Here is a 23,272-nt window from a genome sequence, read left to right on the forward strand (position 1 = left end):
AAGTCAAGAACCAGCGCGATAATGAAACGCTTATAATCAAATTTTATGTTTACAAAAGTTTAATTGTAAAAAATAACATTTTCAAGTAAATTAAAGTAAAGACCCTCGGTCTCCTTCTCAGTTTGTACAACTTAATCGTTAAGTGTGCAATAAAACTAAGTGGGCTAAATATTCAAGCCTATACTAATTCTAAGTTAAAGTAACTTTTTTATCTTCAATAGTCATTGTCATATATTATATACGTTTTTCTTTCAGATTACTCGCTGTTTACCAACTCGAACCATTGCCTCATGGCTTCGCTGAGCACCAGCGGCAGTTGGTTAAGGTCCCGCACTATCACATAGTAGGGAAATGGAAAACTGTCCAGGTAGGAATTAATGTTCACAGATCCATCAGCGTTCACCGCCACATGCTGTATGTCCAGAATGGAGTTCTAAAAGCACCCAGTGATTAGTTAAAGTCATTAAATGTTTTCGAAACCCCATTACCTTATTGTCCGGATTGTCGATAATGATGTATACAAGGAATATACGCTGGACCCGCGCCAACTTAATGGCGTTCTTTACGTTCTGTGCACCCTCGCTGAATATATTACGTCCATCGCTAAGAATGAGCAAGAGGTTTTCAAACAGACCATTGTCGCCCCCCAGGCCACTCTCTTCTGCATTTGCCGTGCGTATAAAATTCAGCAGCCCGGCGATCTTCGTCTTGTCTTGGGCGAAGTTCAGAGCATTTACCAAGCGGGGACCGTCAAACTGCTCCGTGTGATTTAGTATGATCTGCGGCGCCTCTCCAAAGGATACAATGCTAAGGCGCCCACTCTCTAGAAGGGTCAATGCCTGTGACACTAGGGAAATTGCCTCCAGAGTCAGCGTCTTGGAGTTGTTGTGGTGCATCGACTTGGAGTCATCAATGGCAATGGTGATCTTATAGTCACGCTGCGCAGGCTTTGTTCGGCGCAACCAGATCTTGTCTTTGCGGAACTGCGATGCTATGTATGGGATAATTTTCTTCATATTAATACGTCTTCCAGTGCGGTAGTCGCCCTTTAATCGTGTGCACTTGGTGGGCTCCAGGATAAGACGCAACTGTTCGCAAAGCTCGCGGGCATTCTGGGTCATTCTATTGGAGATGCCCTGCCATGTTTCGTAATCCTCGTGCTCCGGCTGTGCCTGTCAGTAACAAATAACTTAGTAAGTACGGTCAATATATAAAAGGTATGAAAGGTGCAACTTACCCCTCTGAATGTGGTCAACTGCTGTTGATACTGTTGCCTAAGCTCAATCTGTTCAGCTGAGCTCAGATCCTCCGCGTGCGAGCTCTTGTCCAGAAGGATTTCAGAACTGTTGAATCAGAAGAATATTATAAAAAACAAATTGGAAAAGTAGGATTATATCACTAACTTGCTATGCGCCGTAGTTTCCGAGCTTCGAGGAACTGTCATTGTCGGCACCACCTCCCCTTCTATCTCCATGCCCTCGGGAGTTTCCAGCCGCTCCTTAGACTTTTCTGTTTTAGAGGGTTTGTCTGACTTTTGCTCCGTCTTCTCGGCCCCCAATTGCTCGAGTTGGGCATCATCCTCCGGATCAACGGCTGGCTCTTCGGTCTCCATTAGCTCGTCAACATTTTCCGCCTCTATTTCCTCTTCGTTTGGTGGTTCATCCTCCTGATGCTGGATCTTTTTTGATTGTTCTTCGGTGGCATTATCCAGCGTGGTTTTGTCACTGTTTTTCGGCTCCTTTACATGCTGGTACTCCTCAGCCTCCGCCTGGTCCATGGGTTCCGGTTTCTCCTGCTCGGCATCGTCGGACTCCTTTGAGTCCTTTAGTTGATCGATGGTCTTAAGCTGTTTTAATTTGTTCTGCTCCGCCTCGCCTGCAAATGTATAGAGAGTATGGGAAACTCAGCGAATAGGCTATAAAATTGGCAATGACTACTTACCTAGGGATCGCTCTTCATTGGTTCTTCCCTGCTTGCGCTTCTCCTGCGTTTGCCTTTCGTTTTTACGTTCCTCCTGTGACACAGTTTCCTGAGTTTCCGCAACGCCCTGATGGCCGCCATCATCGGCCTGCCATATTGGTTAAATGAATTAGAAAATAAATATAAAATGCAATGAAAACTAAATCTTACGTCGTTTTCGGCCTGGCCGACTCCATCCTTCTCTTCACCAGTCTCTTGTTCATCAAGCTTCTGGTCTTGCTTAATATCCGGGTCCTGTGGCTGCTGCACCTGGTCGGCCGAACTGCTTTGGTCAGTCTCCGGCATGGACTGGACATTTTCCTCCTTACTGGCTTTATCTTTGGACTGTGAGTGCTCCTCTGGTTTGTCCTCGCGCTTCTCCTCTTCCTCCTTGGAATCCTCAGGAGTATCTTCGGTCTTTGAATCATCTTCGTCCTCTAGCTCGCCGCGTTTCTGTGTTTCGGCCTCATCTTTTTCATCTTCTGGAGTGGCTTCTTCGCCCTCACCATGATCTTCTTCAGCTGGTTTCGCTTCTGTACCCGTCTCATCTTCTTCAGAGTCGCTGCCGTCGCTTTGAGGTTCGCCTTCCTCGTTTGCATCAGGCTCGTCATCCCCGTCTGCCTGGGGCTCCTCAGCAGGTTGCATGTTTTCTTTCATGGCATCAATGTCAAAGGGATTTTCATCTGTGGGCTGCTCATCCTGCTCATCGTGTCCCTCGTCAACATTATTCATATCCCCCAAATCCATTTCCTCTGGCTCTGGCGGCTCCTCAAGCTCATTGTGCATTGCATTTGTTTGCTCCTCATCCACTTCGGGATCCTTCATATCGTCAATATCCTTGGCCTGCTCCTTGCGTTTGTCCTCTCCGCTGGGTTCATTGGTGGCATCCAAGCCGTCCTTTTCGTGCTCATCCTTGCCATCCTCTTTCGCTGCATCGTTCTTAGTATCCAGATCGTTGTGCGCATCTTTCTCATCCTTGCTTCCCTTGCCCTGATCTTCCTCGTTCATATCAGGTTCCTCTTCCTCCTCCGGCTTTTCTTCCTCGTCATCGCCCCAAATTTGATCGTCCAACTTTTCGGCACCTTCCTCCGTTTCGCCCATCTCCTTGTTTAGGTCCTCCTCTTCCTCGGACTCACCGCTGTCATCCTCCTCGGGTTTCTCCACATCCTGCATCTTGGCATCAAAATCGTCACTCATCTCAATGCCTTTCTCTTCCTTGCAGTCTGGCTCCTGTTTGTCGCCCTCGTCCTTCCGATCCTCTGGTCGCTTTGCATCGTCAAGTTGATCCTCCGATTCAATTTTGTCTGATGCGTCGTTCTCACCGGTTCCATCCTCCAGACCGAAGCCCTCACCGTTCTTGGATTCCTGCTTCGACTGTCCGTCCTCATCTTGCATGAGATCCGGAGGTACACAGAAGCCCTTACTGCCAATTTCCACGAAAACGGTCAGCACTATGGACAGCATCTTGGCGGAAACCTTATGGGTGGCCAGTTGTTGGAGGAGCAAATAATCCGCGAGTAATTGGTACTGCTCCAAAATAGGCAAGAGACCGATCGCTCGTCTTACGCACAACAACTTATCCTGGCCTTCGAAACTGGAGTGCTTTAGTACCAGGAGCACGTTGGACAGCTTGCCGAGCACACGTGGCAGGCTTAGCTGTTGCCAATCCAGAGTCAGTTCCCCAGTGAGGCACTTCTTCAGATGCTGTTCCTGCAGTGCCTCCTTGGACTCTTGATCCTGTTCTTTTGCGTCGCCATTTTTGGCACCTTCTTCAGTTATAACGTGATGCTTGTAAATCTTTTGCAGGGACATTAGCACACTGTGGGCAATGTTGGCCAACTCTGTGTCCACGTTGGCCAGATCTATGGTCTCTGGGGTGATTTCGGTGTGGTTTTTCAATCGCACGCTATCCAAAAGCTCAACAATTGGTTGCGACAACGGCAAATAATCGTTATGTCCTGTTCTGAGTATTTCTAGGGTCTTCTTTATATTCTCTAGGATTTCCGCGTAGCTCTTCTGGTAATAATCACACTTTTCGTTAGATAGGTACTCCAGATTAGCGTTGTTCAGCTCGTTTAGCAATTCTTGGCTGCTGCTCAGGATCTGCATACTTAGACTCTGGAGATCCCTTTGGGCCAAGGGAATTGTCCGCACCAGTAAGCGGTTTTCCGATTTTTCATTGAAGGAGCCTGGAGCACAACTTAACAGCAGTTTCCACTGCTTCAGGACGTAGTGAATCTGACGAAGATTTTGCTTTATTTCCATTGCTACATCTGCACTCTTTACGAAATTGAGAGTCGCTGGATTCATGTCGGCCTGGGGAATAATTTCTGCCAATTTACGCAAGCTGTCCAGCGAATTTCTCAGCTCATGAAGCTCTTTGGTGGATCCAGAAAGCTGCTCCCGCTGCTGTTGCACTAATAGGAACAAGTCCACAGCAAAGCCCTTGATGCGTTCGATATTAGGAGGTCCCAGTTCGGACAACGGAGTCAGCATAATGTTTTGCAGGAGCTTCAGCTTGAACACACTCTTCATGTAGTACAAGTCCAGGTGCTCATCCAGCTGCTGGGCAGTGGGGTGGAGTCGCGGCAACATGGATCGAATGGAATAGGGAGGAAGTTGGAAGTCCTCAAACTCGTTGCGCAAAGAAAGCTCCAAAAGACCAGTCTTATAGCTGGCTCCCAGCCGATGAAGCATCTTAAAGAGATCCGTTAGAGCCTTGCGTTTTTGCTGAAGGATCTGCTTGGCCTCCTGCTTCTGTTGAGGTCTCTCCTTGGAACGATCAACGTTCAAGGAACGTAAATGTTCACATCGCTCCAACTGACTGGCCAGCAAGTCATCCAACTCTGTGATCAACTCGCCGTAGGGAACCTGTCCTAACGTTTCCTTAACCACATGACGTGCAGTTCGGAAGTGCTTGTCCAAGCGTTGGAGCAGTGTGTTATCCGACAGGAACTCACCCTGGATGGCAAACTTCTGGAGTAGCTTCTCACTGGCCACGAATTGTTGTCGCTCGGTGTGCAGATACTTTATTTTATTGTAATTTCTTAAGCCCTTACCCTTATCGGTGCCAAATGAGTAGTCCTTGGCAGTGGAATCCTTGGGTTGAAATACCTCACTGATCTTCTCCTGCAGCAAAAGTCGGTATTCCTTTAGGAACTTGTTCAGGTTGCGGTGTACACTGGCCACACTATTGCGCATGCTGAAGTAGCTTAAGTCCTTGCTATAGCTCTGTATCTTCACGAACTCTTTTAGCTTCTTTTCGATGGGCGAACGACGTAATTTCGCGGAGTCTGCAATCTCGCCAGCGAACTGCGAGAAATAGAGCTGGAGATTATGCAATGCTGCAATAAGGGGAGGCAGTCCATTGATTTTTCCGGCTCTCTCGACATTGTGCAAGTACATTTCAAATCCTTGAAGAAGCTGCAGCCGAATATGGAAATCACCATAACAGGAGGCCTCCACAAATTGTCTTAAAATGCGCACCACCTGGGCAAGTTCCAAACGCTGGGACTCGCCCAAATCCTGAGCATCTAACAAATGCTCCTGTGCAAAGCGCTGCTCGGCCAGTTTAATGTCGGTATACGAGTGATCCAGTTGCTTCTGGTGTATGAATTGTTGCAGCAGGTTGTAGATGAAGAACCAGTACCGATAGGCCTGTAACTCTACTTGAGCGGCCGTTTGTCCTAGGCAATTGCGCCAGTGCTGCAGCTCCAATTTAGTCCAGCGTTGGACAAACTCGGCCACCTCGATTTCCTCCGATACCAGATTGTTGTTCCTGTGAGCCACTTCATTCCAGAGGGCCAGTTTCTGTCTGAGCAGCTGGAAGCCCGTATTAAAACGAACCACAGGCGCATGAGCCGGCAGTCGACGAATGCGAGAGATGACCAGCTTGATGTCTGCAAGACCTGCGTGCTCCGGATACTGTTCCAGTTGTTCCAGCACACGCTTCTCTATCCGCTCCATAACATCCAGGCAACTTTGAATTTCACTTATGTTTGAGTCTTTGTAAAAGTCGTAGGGGGAGCTGGATACTCCTTCCTCCAATTCGATATCCCTAAGCTGTTTCTGCTGCAGAGCCAGTCCAAAGGCCAATCCATTGCAAGCCCTTTCCTCTAGACTCGATCCCAAGGCTGTCTTATAGTGACCATGTAAGTTAGCAAACACCTGGAAGCGTGCTTGATAAGGCGTGAGCAAATGGAGTTCTAATTCCTTCGATGACTTGGGTTGCTCTTTATAATAAACCGGAGTATGGCGAGTCATCACGTCTATGAAATTGCGCGCCAGGAAGGCATAATCCTCCTCAACTACAATCTGCGATTGCTTGGCCTTCGCACTGGCCTTTTTGTCTAGTTTCAGTACCTGCTCCAAAGTCGGTTGAGACACGAACTCGGCAAAGTCCTCGTCCAGGTTTGTAGGGAAGTTGTGCTCGATTTCTTGCATCTCAATTAGCTCTTCGCTGTCCACTCCTCCTTTGGTCTTGGTCACATACAGACTTTCTGCTTCCGCTTTCAGTTGACAGCGACGCTGCTCCTCCTGCTGCCAGGTCTGGTTGCATATGCTTAGCGCATCATCGTACGCCGCAAAGGTGGCTTCATCTATTACTCTTCCCAGTGATATATAATTGCTCAGCTCGCTCAACTTGGCTTTCAGCAGACGGAAGTACTCGTATTCACTATGAGGAAGCTCGGCCAATAAGCCGTAAAGCCTGCTATTCCTTATTACCAATGGCTGCTGGGATGGGAATTGAACAATATCCCCGATTGTTTGCTGCAACTGCTCTGCCTGCGATACGCTGCCTGCCTGCTGGACTCTGGAGAAGATTACTTTAAGGGACTCCAATCCGAAACGCAGCTGGTTCACAGAACACTTGATGGGCTCCACAAAATCTTGATAGTATGCAGAGTACCTGGAAAGGGTGTGATGAACGAATCTCTGGGCATTTGCTAGCCACAGATCCAGTTTTCCCAACACTTCAATGCTGCTCTTTAATTGGGCACTTGTGGCGACATCAAGTCCTTGGAAGTTTTCCCATTCCGAGTTAATAAGCTGGAACAGCCTATAAAGCGACTCACAATCGCCATTCGAGTACAGGAAGTGGGTAATATCCTGGACCAGAGACGCATATAGGCACTGTTCCGGACGCAAAGCCAACTTTTGCGAAAGCTGTTGTTGTCGTTGAAGAGCCGTCCTCAATCTTAGCTGCAGTTGACTGTAAATTTCCTCGCCAAAGTGACGATATTTCATTGCAATTTTCATGAAATCATAGGCGGTTTTTAAAGTGCTAATGCAATCAATATCCTCTGCTATGTATTTGTTCTTAAGGCGATTCTTTTCCACGGGATCGATCAGCGGGGTATTTGTGAGTAGACACAACTCGATGGCTCCCACAAGAGCATTAGTGAGCGAAACTACAAATGCTGTTGTCATAGAGGCATTATTGTTATCTTCCTTCTGCAATTTTTCAATCATTTTCTCGAGTTCGCTAGCACAACTTTCAAAACCTTGGTTTGCTTTCTGTTGCTGCTCACTTAAGTTCCTCACATATTCCAGCTCTTTTAGTAGTTGCCCAGCATTTTCCTTGACCTGCAAGAGATTATTGACTGCTCCACTATATCTGGGAGTCAATAAATTAGAATTCTCCCAAATCAGGTGCCGTGTTTGCTGCAAAGCGGATCGCCATTCTTGTAACTCGCTTAGGGGAACCGATCGCAGCTGGCCATTTGGTTGACATATCAGTGATAAAATTACACCTGATAAAGCTGGGCCTTGATAACTAAATCGGCTTGATATATCCGTGCTACCGTCTTCTGAGGGACCTTGAACACAATCCAGTCGGGTGGACAGATTATCCAATTGGTAGCATTGCACCGAATTTCGATACTGCCTTTGATAAGTACGCAGTCCTTTGTAGCTGCTACCAATCTTTTCCAGCAGCACTGCGAACTCCCCCTGATCCTGCAGCTCACTTAATTCCTTCTTGAGTTCAATCCAAGCATTAATGATTTCGGTATGGTTACCACTCTCAAGTGTCTTCAGGCAATGCCAAAGATTGCTGTTTAAAGTAAGCAACTGGTCTGCGTACAGGGGGTTCACTTCCTCGTCGAAGTCGTCGCGAAGAGTTCCAACCAACAGGCGTTCCATGAATAATTCTCTCAAGGCTGCGATTAATAGTTTCGGCGTATTAATAGCTATTTCTTCTGGGTGAATATAAGATCCACTTTCTGCAGTTTCGGCTTCTAAAAGGGTCTTGAGGCTGTTTAAGTCTAATTCCAAATCCATTTCATTCTCTGCGCTGTTTTCTTGAGCTTCCTTCAACGTTGTTTGCAGTTTTTGCAGGTGGGACTGTAGTGTCGCATTCCGCAAGGAACCACTGATTTCGAAAGACTTGAGTTGAAAACCATCAGTGTGCTTACGCAGGAAAGATCGCCACTTGTTTGCGTCATCTGTTTGAAGAAGAAGCCATCTTTTGAGCCAGGAAGAGAACTCCAAGTTGCCATAGCTGGGTACCACTGACAGTAATTTTTCCAATTCAGCTAATTCTCTATGCAGTTTGATCTATGAGAGGAATATTAAATCATTAGAACGAAATTGGCAATTGGCTGCAAAATTTGATTTACCTGTTGATCCTGGTAATATGGCTGGAACTGGCTAAACTGTTTGGAATAAATCTTGCAAGTTACGTTTAGAGGTCGTCTTGTCTCCTCGATGTATTTTTTGATTTTAAGAGTACGGTCTTGAATGGCATGCATCCTTTCACCGCCGTTCTTGGCTGTTAATTTAATTAAAGGAACAAGAAGGTGCTTCTCGAGCCACTGAAAATGGAGTACCAATTTGTGCATCAGCGGCACATGTAGCTCATTGTTGTACAGAAGTTTCTGCTGCGCCGTGGCCAAAATTCGATTGAACCAATGAAAACGTGTAACTAATTGCGCATACTCAGGCAGATCCAAGTCAGCTGTTTCTAAATCCTCCAGCAAACTAGTATGAAGAACACCGAGGAAGCTCGAAAAATTAGTTAGAAAATCATTGGCGTATTTTTCAGTCACTTGCTGCTTACTGAGGGCCTGTGAATACTGCAGTGCATTCATTTGCTGCACTGCAGTAACTGAATTGGCGGGTATGATATCGACCACAAGGCGCGCCAAAAGCAAAGCACTCAGATTTAAAGGCTTTAGTTCAGAATTCGATTCAGCTGTTGAGTAATCACGAAGTCTCGGAATGAGTTTCCGATTCCAAGGTAGATTAACCAAAGTTCCTTTGACAAATTTACTCCTTTTCTGCAAGCAGTTGTAAAGATTCTGGGAAAACTCTTGGAAATCCGTGTTTTGAGACAAGCAAGGTTGAAGGTATAGATGTCTTAATTGCAAGTCTCCGAAGGCCGACGCCTCGTAGAGTATATAAAGAAAATGACGAATGAGCTGGTGGGGATTTTGCTGATCCAATTGAAGGTTCTCCATCTTTTGAAAGAGAGAAGCCAACCGCTGTTGGGGAATTTTGTGTTCTGGATATCCATCCAGTAAAACTTTTAACGCCACAGCCTGAAGTTTAATTAATGTCAACGAGTTAAGGTTTCCAGAATTAAGTATTACATCGCTAAGGAAATCCTCCTGGATAACAGACACTTCCTCAAATGCTTCCGTTTGAGCCAGCACCACCTCGCGCAGTTTATTCTGGTAGTAAGACAATCCATAGCCCATTAAGTCCGTGTTGGCTGAGTATACATAAACCTCCATGGCGGCCACATAAATAGCACGTTTAAGCGCATAACCAATCCTCCTGTAGGCAGCACTTAAAAAGGCAAACTGTGTCAGATGCGATATGGAGTAGTTATTGAACTCTGTCAGCTGACTTAAGCCCTTATGAACTCTCAGTATACAATCGATGGCCTCCATTTCGTGCACACCCTGCTCATGGACAAAGGCACGCAAATCATCTACAGAATAAGTGTCTCTAGATAAGGATAGCTCCACACATCGGTTCCGCATGGCTCGCGATAGCTCTCCATTCTTTGGATCCACGGTTAGGAAAGCACGGAAATTGGTTGATTTGTAAACCACCTCGGCACTGTCCTGTGCACTTATTCCTTTCTCAGCGATTAGCAAGCTTCCGTTTGGCTCAAATACAGGATTAAGACGATCCAGCACGGCCGAGGAGCAAAGATTAACGTGCTCTAGCATGATGTATTGGCCGCATTTTAATGAGGTAACAATTTGAGAGTCCACCCATTCAAAAGATCCTCCCGTGTTGAGGGAATCTGCCGTTTTTATGTACGCTTGAAGTAGCAAAAGCTGGGACTTGGTTTCTGTCAACTGCTGAAGTGCCTTCACTTGGCAGTTCGTTGGTGTGCCCTCCAGAACCTCGATGATCTTACCTAGAGATCCCAGCCGCTCGCTGAACAGTTTTAGCTCGTCTAACACACTGTGTTTTTGGGACTCTGAAAAACATATGATATAGAACATTCTGTTCCATATTTGGAAGTGTACACTTACCGGTTGTAACTTTGGCAAGTTTGTTATAGCTGCTCCAATTGTTCCACAACTTTTCCACAAACTCGGACTGTGTGTGCAGGACATATGCCCGTTGAACGCAAGAAAAAACTAGCATCTCCACTTTCTTGTAAATTACTTCTAGATGTCTATTTAAATCGATCTAGTATGGGAAACAAACAATGAGCAATTGAAAGGTTATACTATTATGGTAAAGTCTTACCTGCTGGAAACTACCAGTTACGGAGTCGTCAATGATATCGGTATTACATAGCCGGTTGGACAGCACACAGAGCGCGTCTATTAACTTCGTCTTGCCACTGTCGGTCGATCCGCACAGCAGTAGAGGCTTCTCCATGTGGACAGCCTCGACGATTTGCTTAAGCTGCTGCCTCTGACTGTCCAGCAGCAATGGAGCCTGCTCCTGTCGGTTTACCAAGTCCAGAACATCCGCTTGCTTGCGGCTCAAGACCACATCGTTAAGATATACTTTATCTGCTGTCCAATAAAGAGCGACATCGTTTGAAACCTGATTGAGCTGTTCAGCATCGCATAGGAATACGGTTGAAAAGACATTTCGAATGTAGGATTTGTCTTGGTCGCAGCGCATCCTTTGGTAGTAGACCAACTGCATCCGTTCGTAGAGGGTGAGCAAGAAATCACTGAATGCGGTTTGGAATGATGACGGCGAAGTTCCCAAAATGTATCCAGTTTGCGGGTTGTGGAGCAGATCACACCAGCGTAGAATATCACGTAGATTGAACTCGTAAGGACCGCCCTTGTAGCCAAACTCCATGGAAGCTACCCCCCGATCCAACTGTTCGGAAAAGCGCACCAAACGAGCAGCCAAATCAAATGTATTCGATTTGCCTAAACCTGCCTGTCCTGAGTATATCTCAAAAAGATTGCCTTCCGGTTTCTGATCTAACAGTTCCAAAAAATGTGCATTCAACTGATCAAAGTACTTTCCATACTTCTCAGTTACCACATGGAGCAGATCCTCAGTGGAGAGCTTGCGCAAATAAACTTTGGTAAAACGATTAAGGAAGGATTGGGGTAATCCCTTACGGCCGCCACCTTGCTTTAAAGGATTCTGGCATGCAAATATGCGCGTCGAGCCAGCTAAATGGAAACTCTTATTTAACTCCGGAATGTACACTTCTCCACGATGATCCAGCACCGCATTGAGACCCTCCAGCACCGATTGAGGAGCTAGATTCAGTTCGTCCAGCAAAATCCAAGTGTTCTTTGCCTTAAGAGCAGCCAGAAGTGGTCCATCGCGCCACACAAAGCTGCCTATTTGACGCTCAGTAGCGGCTGTATTTGATTCTAGTAAGTTGTCCTCAGCAGGTAGGTCGGTTCCAAACAAATCAGCCAAGTCCGTGTGCTCGCAAAGATTAATGCGCACAATTTGGTACCCAATGGCAGATCCTATGCTCTCCACAATGGATGTCTTGCCCACACCAGGTGGGCCCTCCAAGAGCACTGGTTTTTGGAGGGAAAGGGCGGATAATAGACGGAATAAATTCTGCTTGGTAGTGGGGGCATCGAATAAGAAATCTTCTTTGGCCGCCGTCAATCGCTCCTGATTAACGTCTATGAAAAATGGTCGAATGCCAAAGCGGGATTCATTTAGCTCGACTTCAGATCCTCGCTTCTCCTTTAGTTCTTCTAGGGTAAACTTTTCTTGCAGAATAAGACTCGCTTGTTTGATGGCCTGCATAATAATATTGGATTTTAGCCGCTCAACCTGCTCCTGCGATTCATGGGGAAGCATTTCCAAGGCATCAAGGAAAATAGTTTCCAAGCCAAATATTGCCTGCTCTGCAAAACTTAGCTTTACATTGCTAACCATATAATTAGCCCAGGCCAGGATGTCACGTACTGAAAATTTGAACTTGTCGTTGGTGTCGCGGATGTGGAGCACAACATCCACCAGGTACTCAGCCACTTTATGGGTGTCGATCGCTTGGTTCTCATGCTCCTTTTGGCGTCTCATGCAGTTATAGGCAATCTCAATGAGATCCTCCTTGTTGTCTGAGGGCAAGCACCAGACCTCTGTAAATCGATTTCTTAAAGCAGGTGACAACTCCTTTTTACCGAAGTCCCCGCCTGGATTCATAGTGGCAAGGAACTGGAAACCGGACGTGGCCTGCACCACGAAGTCGGGACTTGCATCCAACTCTGAGATGCCACCCTTCTCAGCCAGCAACACAGTCCGTTCTGGTTCCAGTATGCAGTTTAGCCGCTCCAACACGGAATCCTCAGCAAGTGATATCTCATCGGCCATGAAATAAGAGCCCTCTTGCATAGCGTAAATCAATGGCCCATCGGCCCACTCGAAGAGTTGAGTTGATTCCTTTCCTCGACAAGGACGCAATCCTCCCAGAAAATCAGCTCCTTCCGTATGCATGTGACAGTTAAGAATGCGCAGCTGGACATTAGCGATGCTGGCAAGAAGTTGGCACACGGTAGTCTTTCCGCAGCCAGTTGGGCCAACCAATAGTACAGGCTCGTCGAACTCCAAGGCCTTGGCGGTGACCACGGCCATGCGTGTCATATTCCGAGTCCAAACGATGTCGTCGCGCAGCTTAAAGTTTCTTATGGCATCAAGAATCTTTCTACTTACCATAGAGGAGCTTTCCCTCTCGGTTTGGATATCAAACAGCGTCTGGAGATCAACCTTTTTGCGGAAGTTGGCGAAAAGAGTCTTCTCTATGAGCTCGTGCTCCTCCTGTGATCGGACTTTCGAGGACAGTACCAGGTAGCCCTCCTCAACGAGATGCTGATTCCAGTCGTACCTGTTGTCATCATGCAGGGACTTATCCGCATGGGTATATCGATTTCCCCACCGGAAAAGATCGCGCAGGGTGAAGACCAGCTTGGAGGTATTTTTGCGATGTTGCTGCAACTGGGTCATGCATTGCACCATCTTGCGAGCATATGTCGGTGGAATAAAGCAGCGCTTTTCCAGAATGGTTTCCAGCTCTCCACGAGGTATGTCAGCAAAGTGAAGCTCTATAAAACGATTTTTGAAGGCACGAGACAGGGTTTTCCTTCCTCCATAAAGCCCTGGAGGATTCTGTGTAGCAAACAACATAAAGTTGGGATGAGCTTTCACTAGCGTCTGCGTCTCCGCAATATACAGCTCCCTGTTGTCATCCAACACTCGATTTAGAGCCTCCAAAATATCTGTAGACGCAAGATTGAGTTCGTCCAGTATAATCCAGAAGCCGTGGCGCATGGCTTGCACCAGTACTCCCTCCCTGAATGTAAGCTTTCCATCCAAATCCGCTGCGTATGTACCTATATACTCCTGAAGATCCGTGTGCTCATGATTGTTAATGCGGAGACAGCGATTTCCGCTCCTTCTGGCGACATAGTCAATCAAACTGGTTTTACCCGCACTGGTGGGTCCCTGAAGCAGAATCGGTAGTTTCCCAATCGAGATGATTCGAGCCAGATCCTTCAGATTCTTCTTTACGCTCTCCGTGAGAATATAATGGGTGCACGGCTGCGGCTCCAAATTGCCCGGCTGGATCCAGTATCCCTCGAAGTCCAGATAATTCTCTCCCAACTGAGGCAACTGCTTACTCAATATAGCTTTGACATTCGAAAGGAGCGCATTCTGGATGAGTAGAAGCACCACGTGGTGCGAGTCCGGATCCAATTGGGTGAGAAAACTCAAACAGAAACTCTCGTACAAGTTTCGCTCGATGGAGCCGCATAAATTTCTGGCGCAGATGCGCAAGCTACGACACAGCGTACGCAGGGAATAAACCGGTCGATTTCCAAGACCATCGTTTAACTGCAGCTCGGAGAGCTTTCGCAGGGACTTGTATAACTGAACGATGCTGTGCACGGACTTCCTCTGGATACCTGTGTTTGCCAAATAATCGCTCACCAACAAACTCAAATCTGCATCGGTTGTGAGTTCATCCACAAAGAATTCCGTGAACCGATTACGTATGCCCACAGGCAAGTCCTTCTTGCCAATGTCCGTATTGGGATTCATACAGGCAAATATACGGAAATCTGGATGTCGCTTTACGGGAGTGAAATCGCCACGTTCCAAGAGTACCACAGAACCCTCTGGTTCTAGGATGGTTGAGAGGCATTCAAGCGTTTCCGCTGAAGCCAAATTAATTTCATCCAGGAGAACCCAGTCTCCGTTGCTGATACAGTTAACCAGAGAGCCGGGTATAAAGGCGAAGGAGATGTTGATGCTCTTGTCCAGCTGCATTTGAAGCTTCTGAAGCTTTTCTCTCAGCGTCTGCCATCGGGGGATCAACTTATTCGCTTTCAGTTCCGAATTTTTGTCCACCTGTAGACAGATATTGATCATGGTTCGAATGATCACAACATGACGACCACTGTTGTAGTGTGTGGCGAACAAGCGCAGAAACTGCAAGTTCTTCTCCTGATTAAAGGTTTGGCACAGAAGATACTCGAATTCATTTCGCAGTGGTGCCAATACGTAGTTGAGTTCTACGGGCTTAAAGCCACCTACCAAATCCGACACATCTGATTGGTTGTTCATGTTGACCACCACCAATTTATGTTCCGTCCGCTCGGCAAGGTATTGCACTGAAGATGTCTTGCCCACGCCGGTTTCGCCCACCAAAAGAACTGGCTCAGAGTGGGTGACGCACACAGCAATCCGTTCCAAGATGCAGCTGGCGAGCCGAGTGAACGAAAAGGTGGTCCTCTTGTTGCTGAGTTTCCCAATTGCTCTCCTGGTTTGTTGTGATAACTTTTGACGCTTAAGGTCCTGCTCCGAAATATCTTCATTCTCACTATTGTTTAAATCCGATTTAGCCACAAGGCTAGCTCTTCCAATTTTTATGTGCTCGAGTCCAAATTCCACATCAGGCTTGTATTCGTTTGCAAAATGTTCGCAACGAGAACGGATAATCCCCAGTTTGGCTCCAATGCTTGTGATCAAGGTGATCTTTTCCTTACTCTGCGGTAGATATGAACAAAATACGTCCACTGCGTTTTGGAAGACAAAATAAGCACATTCTGAGCTGGTCACTGAAAACTGAGAGTTAGAGCGGTGGCACAGCTTTACCAAATCACGGGTAGAGACCAATCTGCCGGAATTGGGGCTCGAGGTAAGAGATACTTGCTCGAAGGGAAGGGCCACATATTGCTCTGTGTTGTCCGCCTTGTCGCCCGATTCCTGCTGCCTCAAGTTATCCGCAGATGTGTGATTTCCACTGGAGAAGGTGAGGAATACATCGACAATCCTATTGGCCACTGTCGAAAGTTTGGGATAGTTGATACTGACCATTTTGCAAAGCTCATTCCGGGACAGAGGTAGTATATTGATGGTGTATAGATATTTGTCCAAAAGGGAATACAGCGATTTTTGGCTTGAGTTGCTAGCTGATTTGTTGGTTCTAAGAGGTACAAGTAGTCATTAAATACATTCATAAAAACGTTTTTAATATTCTTACCGCACTGTCACAAACAACTGAAAACCGGGCTCTATTTTCACCGAATCACGAAAACCGGGAACACTAAGGCATTGACGTTCTAAAAGACTACTAAGAATAGTGTAGGTGTCTTGCGTAGCAGCATCCAAGTCCTCCAGCAACAACCAATAGCCATGCATCACGGCCTAACAGAATAAATATATGCTAAGAAAAGGTCTTTATAAACGAATTCATTAACTAACCTGTGTCAAAACACCTGGCAACCAAACAAACTCTCCAGGCACATCAGTGCACCGATATTGCCCCAGTAGCATCTTGCTATCAGTCTGATCTCCAAGCTGAATACGTAAGAATCCACTCTTTTTAGTAGTCTCGCCTAGGTCCAGCAATTCCTCCAGAGGCAACTCCTCCAGTTTGCGCTTGCTTCCTGTTGTCTTTGGCTTCTTTTTCGGTGTCAATAATTGTTCCTCCTCTTCAGCTTTCTTTAAAGCCTTCTCCCTTCTTTCAATCTCATTTGGCTTGGGACAAATACGTCCAGTTTTGCGGGCCAGGTACTCAATAAGCGTGGTTTTGCCACAGCCCACAGGTCCAGAAAGGCAGATGGGCTTGGCAGCTGCTACTCCTAGAGCAATGCTTCGCAGATTAACCACAGTTGAATCCACCTTAACAATGCGATCGTAGCATCCATCGGTGCTGGCATAGAACTCTAGATTCTCCTTATTAAATGTGGGCAGTAAAACGCCCTCGATATTGGAGACAGATTGATTGATTCCCTGCAATTGCAGGTTCAGTAGTTGATCGGAGACATCTGGTGTATAGCTGCAGAGGGTGCCCCTAGCTCTGTTCCATGCTTGCTCCCTTTCCTGATCGAACTCCAGACGTGTTTGAGTCGGCATTTTCTCGTTTAAAGCATTTAGCTGAGGGGCACTCATGTTGGTTAGCATAGCCACGATGTAGTTGCAGTAAATCTGTGTCTTCGGGTTGGATGAATTCTGTGTATAGGTTGCTATAAAGCTGGACCAATCCCACAGCTCGCGAAAATAGGTTGTATCACTTTTCAGCAATTGAAAGCAGCATTTGATGAGCTCCAAATCTTCTACATTGGCAGCATGGTTGCCATTTTTAGACTTTTTACTAGGCAGACTGCCATTGCTTTGATTTTTCTCAAAAGGAGCTGGCTTGTCGTGAAAGTAGCTTTTCGCAAATCTGACAGAGAAGTATTTAAAGGTTTATGTTCAAATATGTTTAATCATAAAAACCAACCTTTGCGCATCGAGAGAGAAAGTCATTAGCTTGGACAACGCCACGCACTCCAGCTGATACTGATGAAATCTTTGGCTGGTTGAGTCCCATCGGAGCGCCATAGAGAGCAGCAGGAGAAGCTGCTCCTCAAAACTCGCGGCAATCGGCACCGTGTAAGCGGGCAGAGGCAGTTGCTCACTGAGCGACCGGAACAATCGCTCCACATCCTGAGGCACATATTTCTGAAGTATGAAAAAGATAAAACACTTTACTTCGCAATCCAACAAAGTTAACTCACCTGCTTCTTGATAAACTTCTGTAAACTTTGAGAAAACACGTTGTCTTCAGACTCGTTTGCAGTAAGTTCCAGCAACCGCTGAGCGCCAAGCCGCAGCTTACTGGCATTTACTTCCATCTCAACAGAATCCACTCAATTTATTTGAATTATATTCAACCTTTTCCAGATTAAATTGCAGCACTATGTCCGGGAATGAAGAGCAAAACACATGCGAATTTAAAACACGTGCAACAAACACAACCAGTGGTGCCACCCTGTTCTTTGGCGACCATATGATTGGAACGATGTGGCAGGGCTAGATGTTTGTTTACGTTTTTGCCGGCACGCCACGGAAATCTGGCAGCGCTAAATGCGTGTTTTGCTTAGTGCTTGTTGTTGTGGCTGCTGTTTACATTTTGATCGACAGTGTTCACTCAATAGAGAAAACAGATGCAAACGTAATGTAGATCACGTCAACTGAAAGTAAAATTTTATTTTTTATAAATTCAAATGAACTTTTTTTTTATTTATATCCATTTTAACTTACTATCTTTAATTATTTTTACATATATATATGCTTTATTTTTTATACCCATAGTTAAGGCTGATTTATTTTTTTTAATATAATTTTTGAAATTTTGCTGTAATTATGTAATTATTGAGGAATAGTTTCCTTATTGTATTCTCAATTGTTAATTTTATAATTTTTCAGATAATTCATTACAAAATATTGGCATTAAATTGTTCAATCCACAAACGGCGTTGCCATATGCCCAAGCCAACTGTTCTTTTTGCTAGCGTTAGCCAAAGTTTGACATCCGACTTCCGCGGAGGAGCTTACCAAAATCGTTAATAAGATGATATCTAATTACAAAATATTGAACATCCAGGCACACTCCTGGACGGAGGAGGACATGCTTAAATTTCCAACGATTAGCAAGCCCATTTCGCATGGCGGGTTCATCTGGTCACCCAACGGGCAATTTGAACGGAGTTTTCAAAAAGTGCCATATATTGTGGTGCCGCCACCGAACAAATTTCCGATCTCTCTTCGGCTCAAGGAGCCCCTGCAGAAGCGGGAAAAAATGCCGAAAATCTTTCTGGACAACATGCTCCTATATATAGAATCTTCGTCGTTCTCGTACCTTAAGGTAGGCAACAACCTGAAAGCAGAGCTGAATGTCCATATTGTGTGCACCAGCGAAGTCCTGGAGCTGATGATGTGTGCTCCCTACGAAAAAAAGACTGGATGGTCTCTGGGTGTCACCCGATATCGCAACACAATGTACATCTGTCGCATTGATAGCGAAAAACCCGACCCCTTCGACCAGGACTATCTGAAGAGGATCATGCAAGAGTCATGGCTTAGGATGCTTCGAAGTCATTGTGTATTTGGTACGAAGTCTCTTAAAACATTCATGGGCTTTCAAAACACTCACGTATTTTGTATTTTCTTTTAGAAAACGGCGTTGAGATGCACAATCAATCTGCTGAAGAAGATTGTCGTTTTCATGGCGTTTTTTCCTTTGACTTAAATGGACAGCGAGTGCTATTTGATTCACCAGTACTGGCCGAGATGAATCCCAATGGATCGTAAGTATTTGGTCAAGCTTCCCTTGTGCATTACTAAGCCGATTCACTTTCCGATTATAAGGATTGGGTCTCCCCCAAACTGGGCAGATCTACAGATGCGCCTCTTGCACATGAGCCGATCGGATTGGTCAGTGCACAATCGCACGGAGGCCCTTAAGTGGTGGGTCAAGTGTTTCCTGCTGGGCGTCGAAAGCCTTTATATAGCCCATCGCGATGAGAATGCCTTTGTCCACAACATTAAGAAGACTTCAGTGCGGGATTTATGGAAGGATTGCGTTAGTATATTTCATTAAATCTATGCTAGTATAGAGATTTCTGAATCATTTTTGCAAGTTTATCGCTCGTTTTGGTAACTTTTGACGTAAATTCCTTCTGTTAACATTAAGAAACCCAATTTTTTCTTCACAGGAAAAGGATTGGTCGACCGGAGTGTGCGCCAACTTCATGGTTCGCTTGCTCAATTGTATGTCTCAAGTCATGGCGCCGATCGACTGTCCCAGCACCGTATACCTATTCAAGTTCGACGCGAGCCAAGGAATAGTATCCTACAAAGGCTTGCAAGAGCGCAATGAGTACACTTTCGTTTCGGACTGGTTCCGAATGATGCTAGACGAACACACGAACGATTTGCAAGCCAAGTCTACCAGAGTTTGAAAGGATCTAGTAAATTTAAATTTCAGTTACATTAGGGAGAAATTTCAAAGAAATATGATTTACTTAAGCAGAAGAAAAGTGCACAACTAAAAGTGGTTAACTAATTAAATGAAGATTTAAGTTTATTGCGACATAATCATCAAATTGTGTTCGTACGCGTTTCATCACTATCAAATAATTTAATACATTTTTTGCTCAAGTATTGTGGAGAATGCATTCGATTTTACAAAAATATGGAAATGCTAGTTGGCGGCCAGTTCAACCCGGCGTGCTTAGAGCTCGGTCTTCTTGGGCTTGCCGCTGCGGTCGAAGCCCTTCAGTTCTGTGGTCGCCTCCTTGGCGATGTACTTCAGGAAGTCATCTACCTCGCGACCTCCGTTGTAGCTCACTGGCTTGTTCTTTGCGTCCTTAGGCAGCCAGAAGAGGGTGGGGAAGCCGCGCACGTTGAATTCCGGCGGCACGTCGTTGGCGGTGGCGTCCATCTTGACGATGGCAACTTCTTCGTTCTGCAGCTTCTCGGCCAGCTCCTCGTAGATGGGAGTCAGCTTCTTGCAGTGGCCGCACCATGGGGCGTAGAACTCAATCAGCGTGTCCTTGCCGTTGTTGATAACCAGATCGTCGAAGTTCTTGGCGACGGCCACCTTAACGGGGGCGTCGTTCGACTCGGGAATAGCTTCACTCTTAATGAATGGCTCCAGCTCATTCGCCAGCAGCTTCTCGACAAAGTCCTGCAGGTTCTCCACTGAGAACTCGTCCTTCAGGGCGTATTTGAGATTCTTTTCATCACGAGCCAAAACCACTGGCTTGTCGCCAACGAAATCGTAGCCGTACTCGTTCAACTCGTGCTGGAAGTCATCCTTGGAGGCGATCGCAAAGTTGATTTGACCCACAAACTCCTTGGCTACCTTGAGCACACGGTTGCGCCAGTAGTTGGTTCCCTTGGGGTTCTTCTGGTAGTCCACGCTGTAGTAGGCAGTGATCAAGGGGTTCTGGAAGTCCTTGATCGAATCCTGAGTACGGTGTCCCACAAGACCATGGCTGAAGGAGAGAGCAATAGTAAGGAATTTGCGCCAGAAGGAAACTTCTGCAATCTACTTACAAGTTCTCCTTGACAAAGGTATTCAATTCGGACTCGGAGCTAGCCTCGAACTTAATAGAAGAAGCCTCGAACTTGTTGCTCAAATGGGGGGCACGAATCAGCACAATCTTGTCGCTGGAAGGGATTGTAAAAGCATCGTTTTATTACTTACATTACACATTTATAGATGGAAGGTCTTTAGCCGCAAATCACCAAACAAAACAACTAATTTTAGACTTAACAATTTAAATGAACAATAAAGTGGTAGAGCCTTTGATTACATTTAACCAAATTTGAACTTCCCAATTAGGCTCTAATTGAGAGTTAACTAATTCGAACACGAAGAAGTTTATTAACACTTATAAAATATATAAAACGAAAAAACACTTATGACAAATATATGAATCTTGAATACAGCTTCCCACTTACGTTTCGCCCTGTTTATCGAGGACTTCCTTTTCGCTGGAGTGTCCGAAGCGGTACTTCTCGCGGTTCTTATCGGCGAACTTCAGGAAAACCTTGGCCAGATTGGAGTCGATGTCGCTGAAGTAGCCGAACAGCGTGGTGTCCTTAGTGTCCAGGAACTTGGTCAGCTCGGCAATGGTGCGCACGGTCTTGGAGGCGGGTCCCACCTGGGCGCGCATGTACTTGGCAATGCCGCTAGCTTCACGCGGTCCATTGTAGTCCTGCGACACCTCATCCTGACGGAAGATCTTCAGCGTTGGGTAGCCGCTGACAGAGTACTTGCTGCAGGTTTCCTTTCCAGCTTCCGTACAGTCAACCTTGGCCAATTTGATTGGCGGATCATCGTCTTTCACAAGCTCCGCCGCCTTCGCGTACTCGGGCTTCAATCGCTTGCAATGGCCGCACCTTAAACATGAAAAACAACTCTGTTAGGACACGTCACTGGAACATTTTGAGAGCTATGCTGTCTAATTCATCATTTGTTATCAAGGCAACGGAAAGACAAGTTCTTAAGAAAACTAGCTTGTAATTAAAGTTAGGGTGCGGGAATAATCAAATGCCTTATCACACAAGTACAAGTACCATAGACCTACAGAGAGAAAAACGACTTGGTTCTTATTTCAAACAGTAGAGTATAGTCGTAATAAATCATTTTTGGTAAAGATAAGTGTAAGTGTACAGGTTTTATGGTGCCTTTAAAATGAATTATGTTTTAATTAAAAGAGCAATTTAATTAAATTGTACACCATTTTCAACTTCTTCCCTGTGTATTTATACTAGAATGCTGATAAGGTTCGTGTTGAGGGAATTAAGTTTTCATGCCAAGTAGTTCAACAGCTCTTTGGGGATTTCGAAAGCCGGCCGGCAAAAAAAGACAAATAGTTTACTTAGTTCATTGTTTAAGTGTGAGTTTATAGTTTACCCCTGATAATGGGCAAACAAATGTCTCAAAGGCGGAGTAAATAGGCACAGTAAATATGTATAATGCACCATGTACCTAAAGCTAAACAAAAACATATTGAACTTTGAAGATGAAGATTCAAAGTGTATTCAATAGTTAAATAGTTTAAGCTAAAATGGAATATTTATGGCACAATCAGCATCACTTTCTGAGTAGGTAAGCAATTGAAATTGAGATTTAAGTATTCTTACACATTATGTGAAACTGTTGGGAAAGTACATTTAACTGAGAACTGTGAGTTTCTACTATGCTAATTAGTTTTGAGCAATATCCATTTCAGCTATAGAACTACATATATACTCCTGGGACTATGGGTATAAGTTGAGATTTTACTCCTCGAATTATAAGGAACTATGCATAGATAGCAAAATTTGAGGAGTATGTCACTGGGCTCAATGCCTGTTCACTATCATTATCCAGTGGATAAGTGGAGCGGCAATTGCACGCAGATTGTACCAACTTGGCACCTTGGCACCCCGCGCTTAAAATGGCCGACGGCACCAATACTGGCATGTCATCATTGCCCCTTTCTTCGCGTTTCGTTTCGTTCCGTCTCTCGTTCCTTCTTTATTGCCGGCAAAGCAAACGCTGACGTGTACTTTGCGGTTGTGCGAGAGCCGGAAAATCGGGGATCGGGCAGCGGGCATTGGGCATCGGGAGAATCGAATTAGGTTGCGGACGCAACAAGCTGATTAGCCGCAAATCGCACATGCAATGCATTTGGCATAGAATGGCGCTCGACCACGCCCACTCACTCACCAGGGGGCGTAGAACATAACCAGTGTCGTCTCGTGTTGTTTTAGGGTGGTGGCGAAGTCGTCGTCCCCCAATTCCAGGACATCCTGCTCCGCTGCGGATGAGATGGCGATGAAGCCCAGTAGGAGCACTCCAGCGACGCGCCACATCATTATTGGGGTTCACTTGGAGCGATATCGGTGAATAATTCAAGTTCAACTGGGCCGTCGACCGCCTACTGCTACAACAAAAACTGAGTACCGGACCGGTTCGGTTTTTTTCAACGATTGAATTCGCTTTTCGTCTCTTTCGCCACGTCGCTTCGCATTTTGCTTCGTCGCAGTGTGACCAGGCGTGGCTAGGCCGAAAATACTTAACTAT

At 45.8% G+C, this 23,272-nt stretch overlaps 3 protein-coding genes across 3 annotated transcripts; 1 reads left to right on the forward strand and 2 right to left on the reverse strand.

The window, feature by feature from the left end:
* Positions 1-31: 31 nt before the first annotated feature.
* On the reverse strand, positions 32-17,692 carry LOC6547060 (midasin). The gene is made up of 13 exons (XM_001975982.3): positions 17,427-17,692; positions 17,150-17,370; positions 16,129-17,092; positions 15,908-16,071; positions 10,672-15,850; positions 10,452-10,611; positions 8,580-10,396; positions 2,131-8,517; positions 1,942-2,068; positions 1,404-1,875; positions 1,238-1,343; positions 489-1,172; positions 32-433 (listed from the first exon to the last, which is right to left on the reverse strand). The coding sequence occupies exons 1-13, from the start codon at positions 17,541-17,543 to the stop codon at positions 257-259; spliced, it is 16,575 nt and encodes a 5,524-aa protein (XP_001976018.3). The 5' UTR covers positions 17,544-17,692; the 3' UTR covers positions 32-256.
* Positions 17,693-18,133: 441 nt separating this feature from the next.
* Positions 18,134-19,697, forward strand: LOC6547059 (protein cutoff). The gene is made up of 4 exons (XM_001975981.3): positions 18,134-18,800; positions 18,866-18,998; positions 19,060-19,273; positions 19,407-19,697. The coding sequence occupies exons 1-4, from the start codon at positions 18,263-18,265 to the stop codon at positions 19,650-19,652; spliced, it is 1,131 nt and encodes a 376-aa protein (XP_001976017.1). The 5' UTR covers positions 18,134-18,262; the 3' UTR covers positions 19,653-19,697.
* Positions 19,698-19,756: 59 nt separating this feature from the next.
* LOC6547058 (protein disulfide-isomerase A3) lies at positions 19,757-23,264 on the reverse strand. The gene is made up of 4 exons (XM_001975980.3): positions 22,916-23,264; positions 21,160-21,600; positions 20,752-20,865; positions 19,757-20,690 (listed from the first exon to the last, which is right to left on the reverse strand). Exons 1-4 carry the CDS (start codon positions 23,062-23,064, stop codon positions 19,925-19,927), a joined length of 1,470 nt encoding a protein of 489 aa, XP_001976016.1. The 5' UTR covers positions 23,065-23,264; the 3' UTR covers positions 19,757-19,924.
* Positions 23,265-23,272: the final 8 nt, after the last annotated feature.

The sequence above is a fragment of the Drosophila erecta genome, unplaced genomic scaffold (genome assembly GCF_003286155.1).
Source record: "Drosophila erecta strain 14021-0224.00,06,07 unplaced genomic scaffold, DereRS2 tig00000092-arrow-pilon, whole genome shotgun sequence".
Taxonomy (NCBI): domain Eukaryota; kingdom Metazoa; phylum Arthropoda; class Insecta; order Diptera; family Drosophilidae; genus Drosophila; species Drosophila erecta.

What these genes read in the sequence shown, in the direction of transcription:
- LOC6547060 (XM_001975982.3), bottom strand. Translation starts at nt 17,543, where the DNA reads ATGGAAGTAAATGCCAGTAAGCTGCGGCTTGGCGCTCAGCGGTTGCTG. An exon ending in TGCCAGGTGTTTTGACACAG is followed by an intron (nt 16,072 to 16,128) that starts GTTAGTTAATGA and finishes TTATTCTGTTAG; the next exon opens with GCCGTGATGCATGGCTATTG. An exon ending in GAAACTACGGCGCATAGCAA is followed by an intron (nt 1,344 to 1,403) that starts GTTAGTGATATA and finishes CTGATTCAACAG; the next exon opens with TTCTGAAATCCTTCTGGACA.
- LOC6547059 (XM_001975981.3), top strand. Translation starts at nt 18,263, where the DNA reads ATGATATCTAATTACAAAATATTGAACATCCAGGCACACTCCTGGACG. An exon ending in TCGAAGTCATTGTGTATTTG is followed by an intron (nt 18,801 to 18,865) that starts GTACGAAGTCTC and finishes ATTTTCTTTTAG; the next exon opens with AAAACGGCGTTGAGATGCAC. An exon ending in GAGATGAATCCCAATGGATC is followed by an intron (nt 18,999 to 19,059) that starts GTAAGTATTTGG and finishes TCCGATTATAAG; the next exon opens with GATTGGGTCTCCCCCAAACT.
- LOC6547058 (XM_001975980.3), bottom strand. Translation starts at nt 23,064, where the DNA reads ATGATGTGGCGCGTCGCTGGAGTGCTCCTACTGGGCTTCATCGCCATC. An exon ending in GTTATGTTCTACGCCCCCTG is followed by an intron (nt 21,601 to 22,915) that starts GTGAGTGAGTGG and finishes TTCATGTTTAAG; the next exon opens with GTGCGGCCATTGCAAGCGAT. An exon ending in CTCGATAAACAGGGCGAAAC is followed by an intron (nt 20,866 to 21,159) that starts GTAAGTGGGAAG and finishes AATCCCTTCCAG; the next exon opens with CGACAAGATTGTGCTGATTC.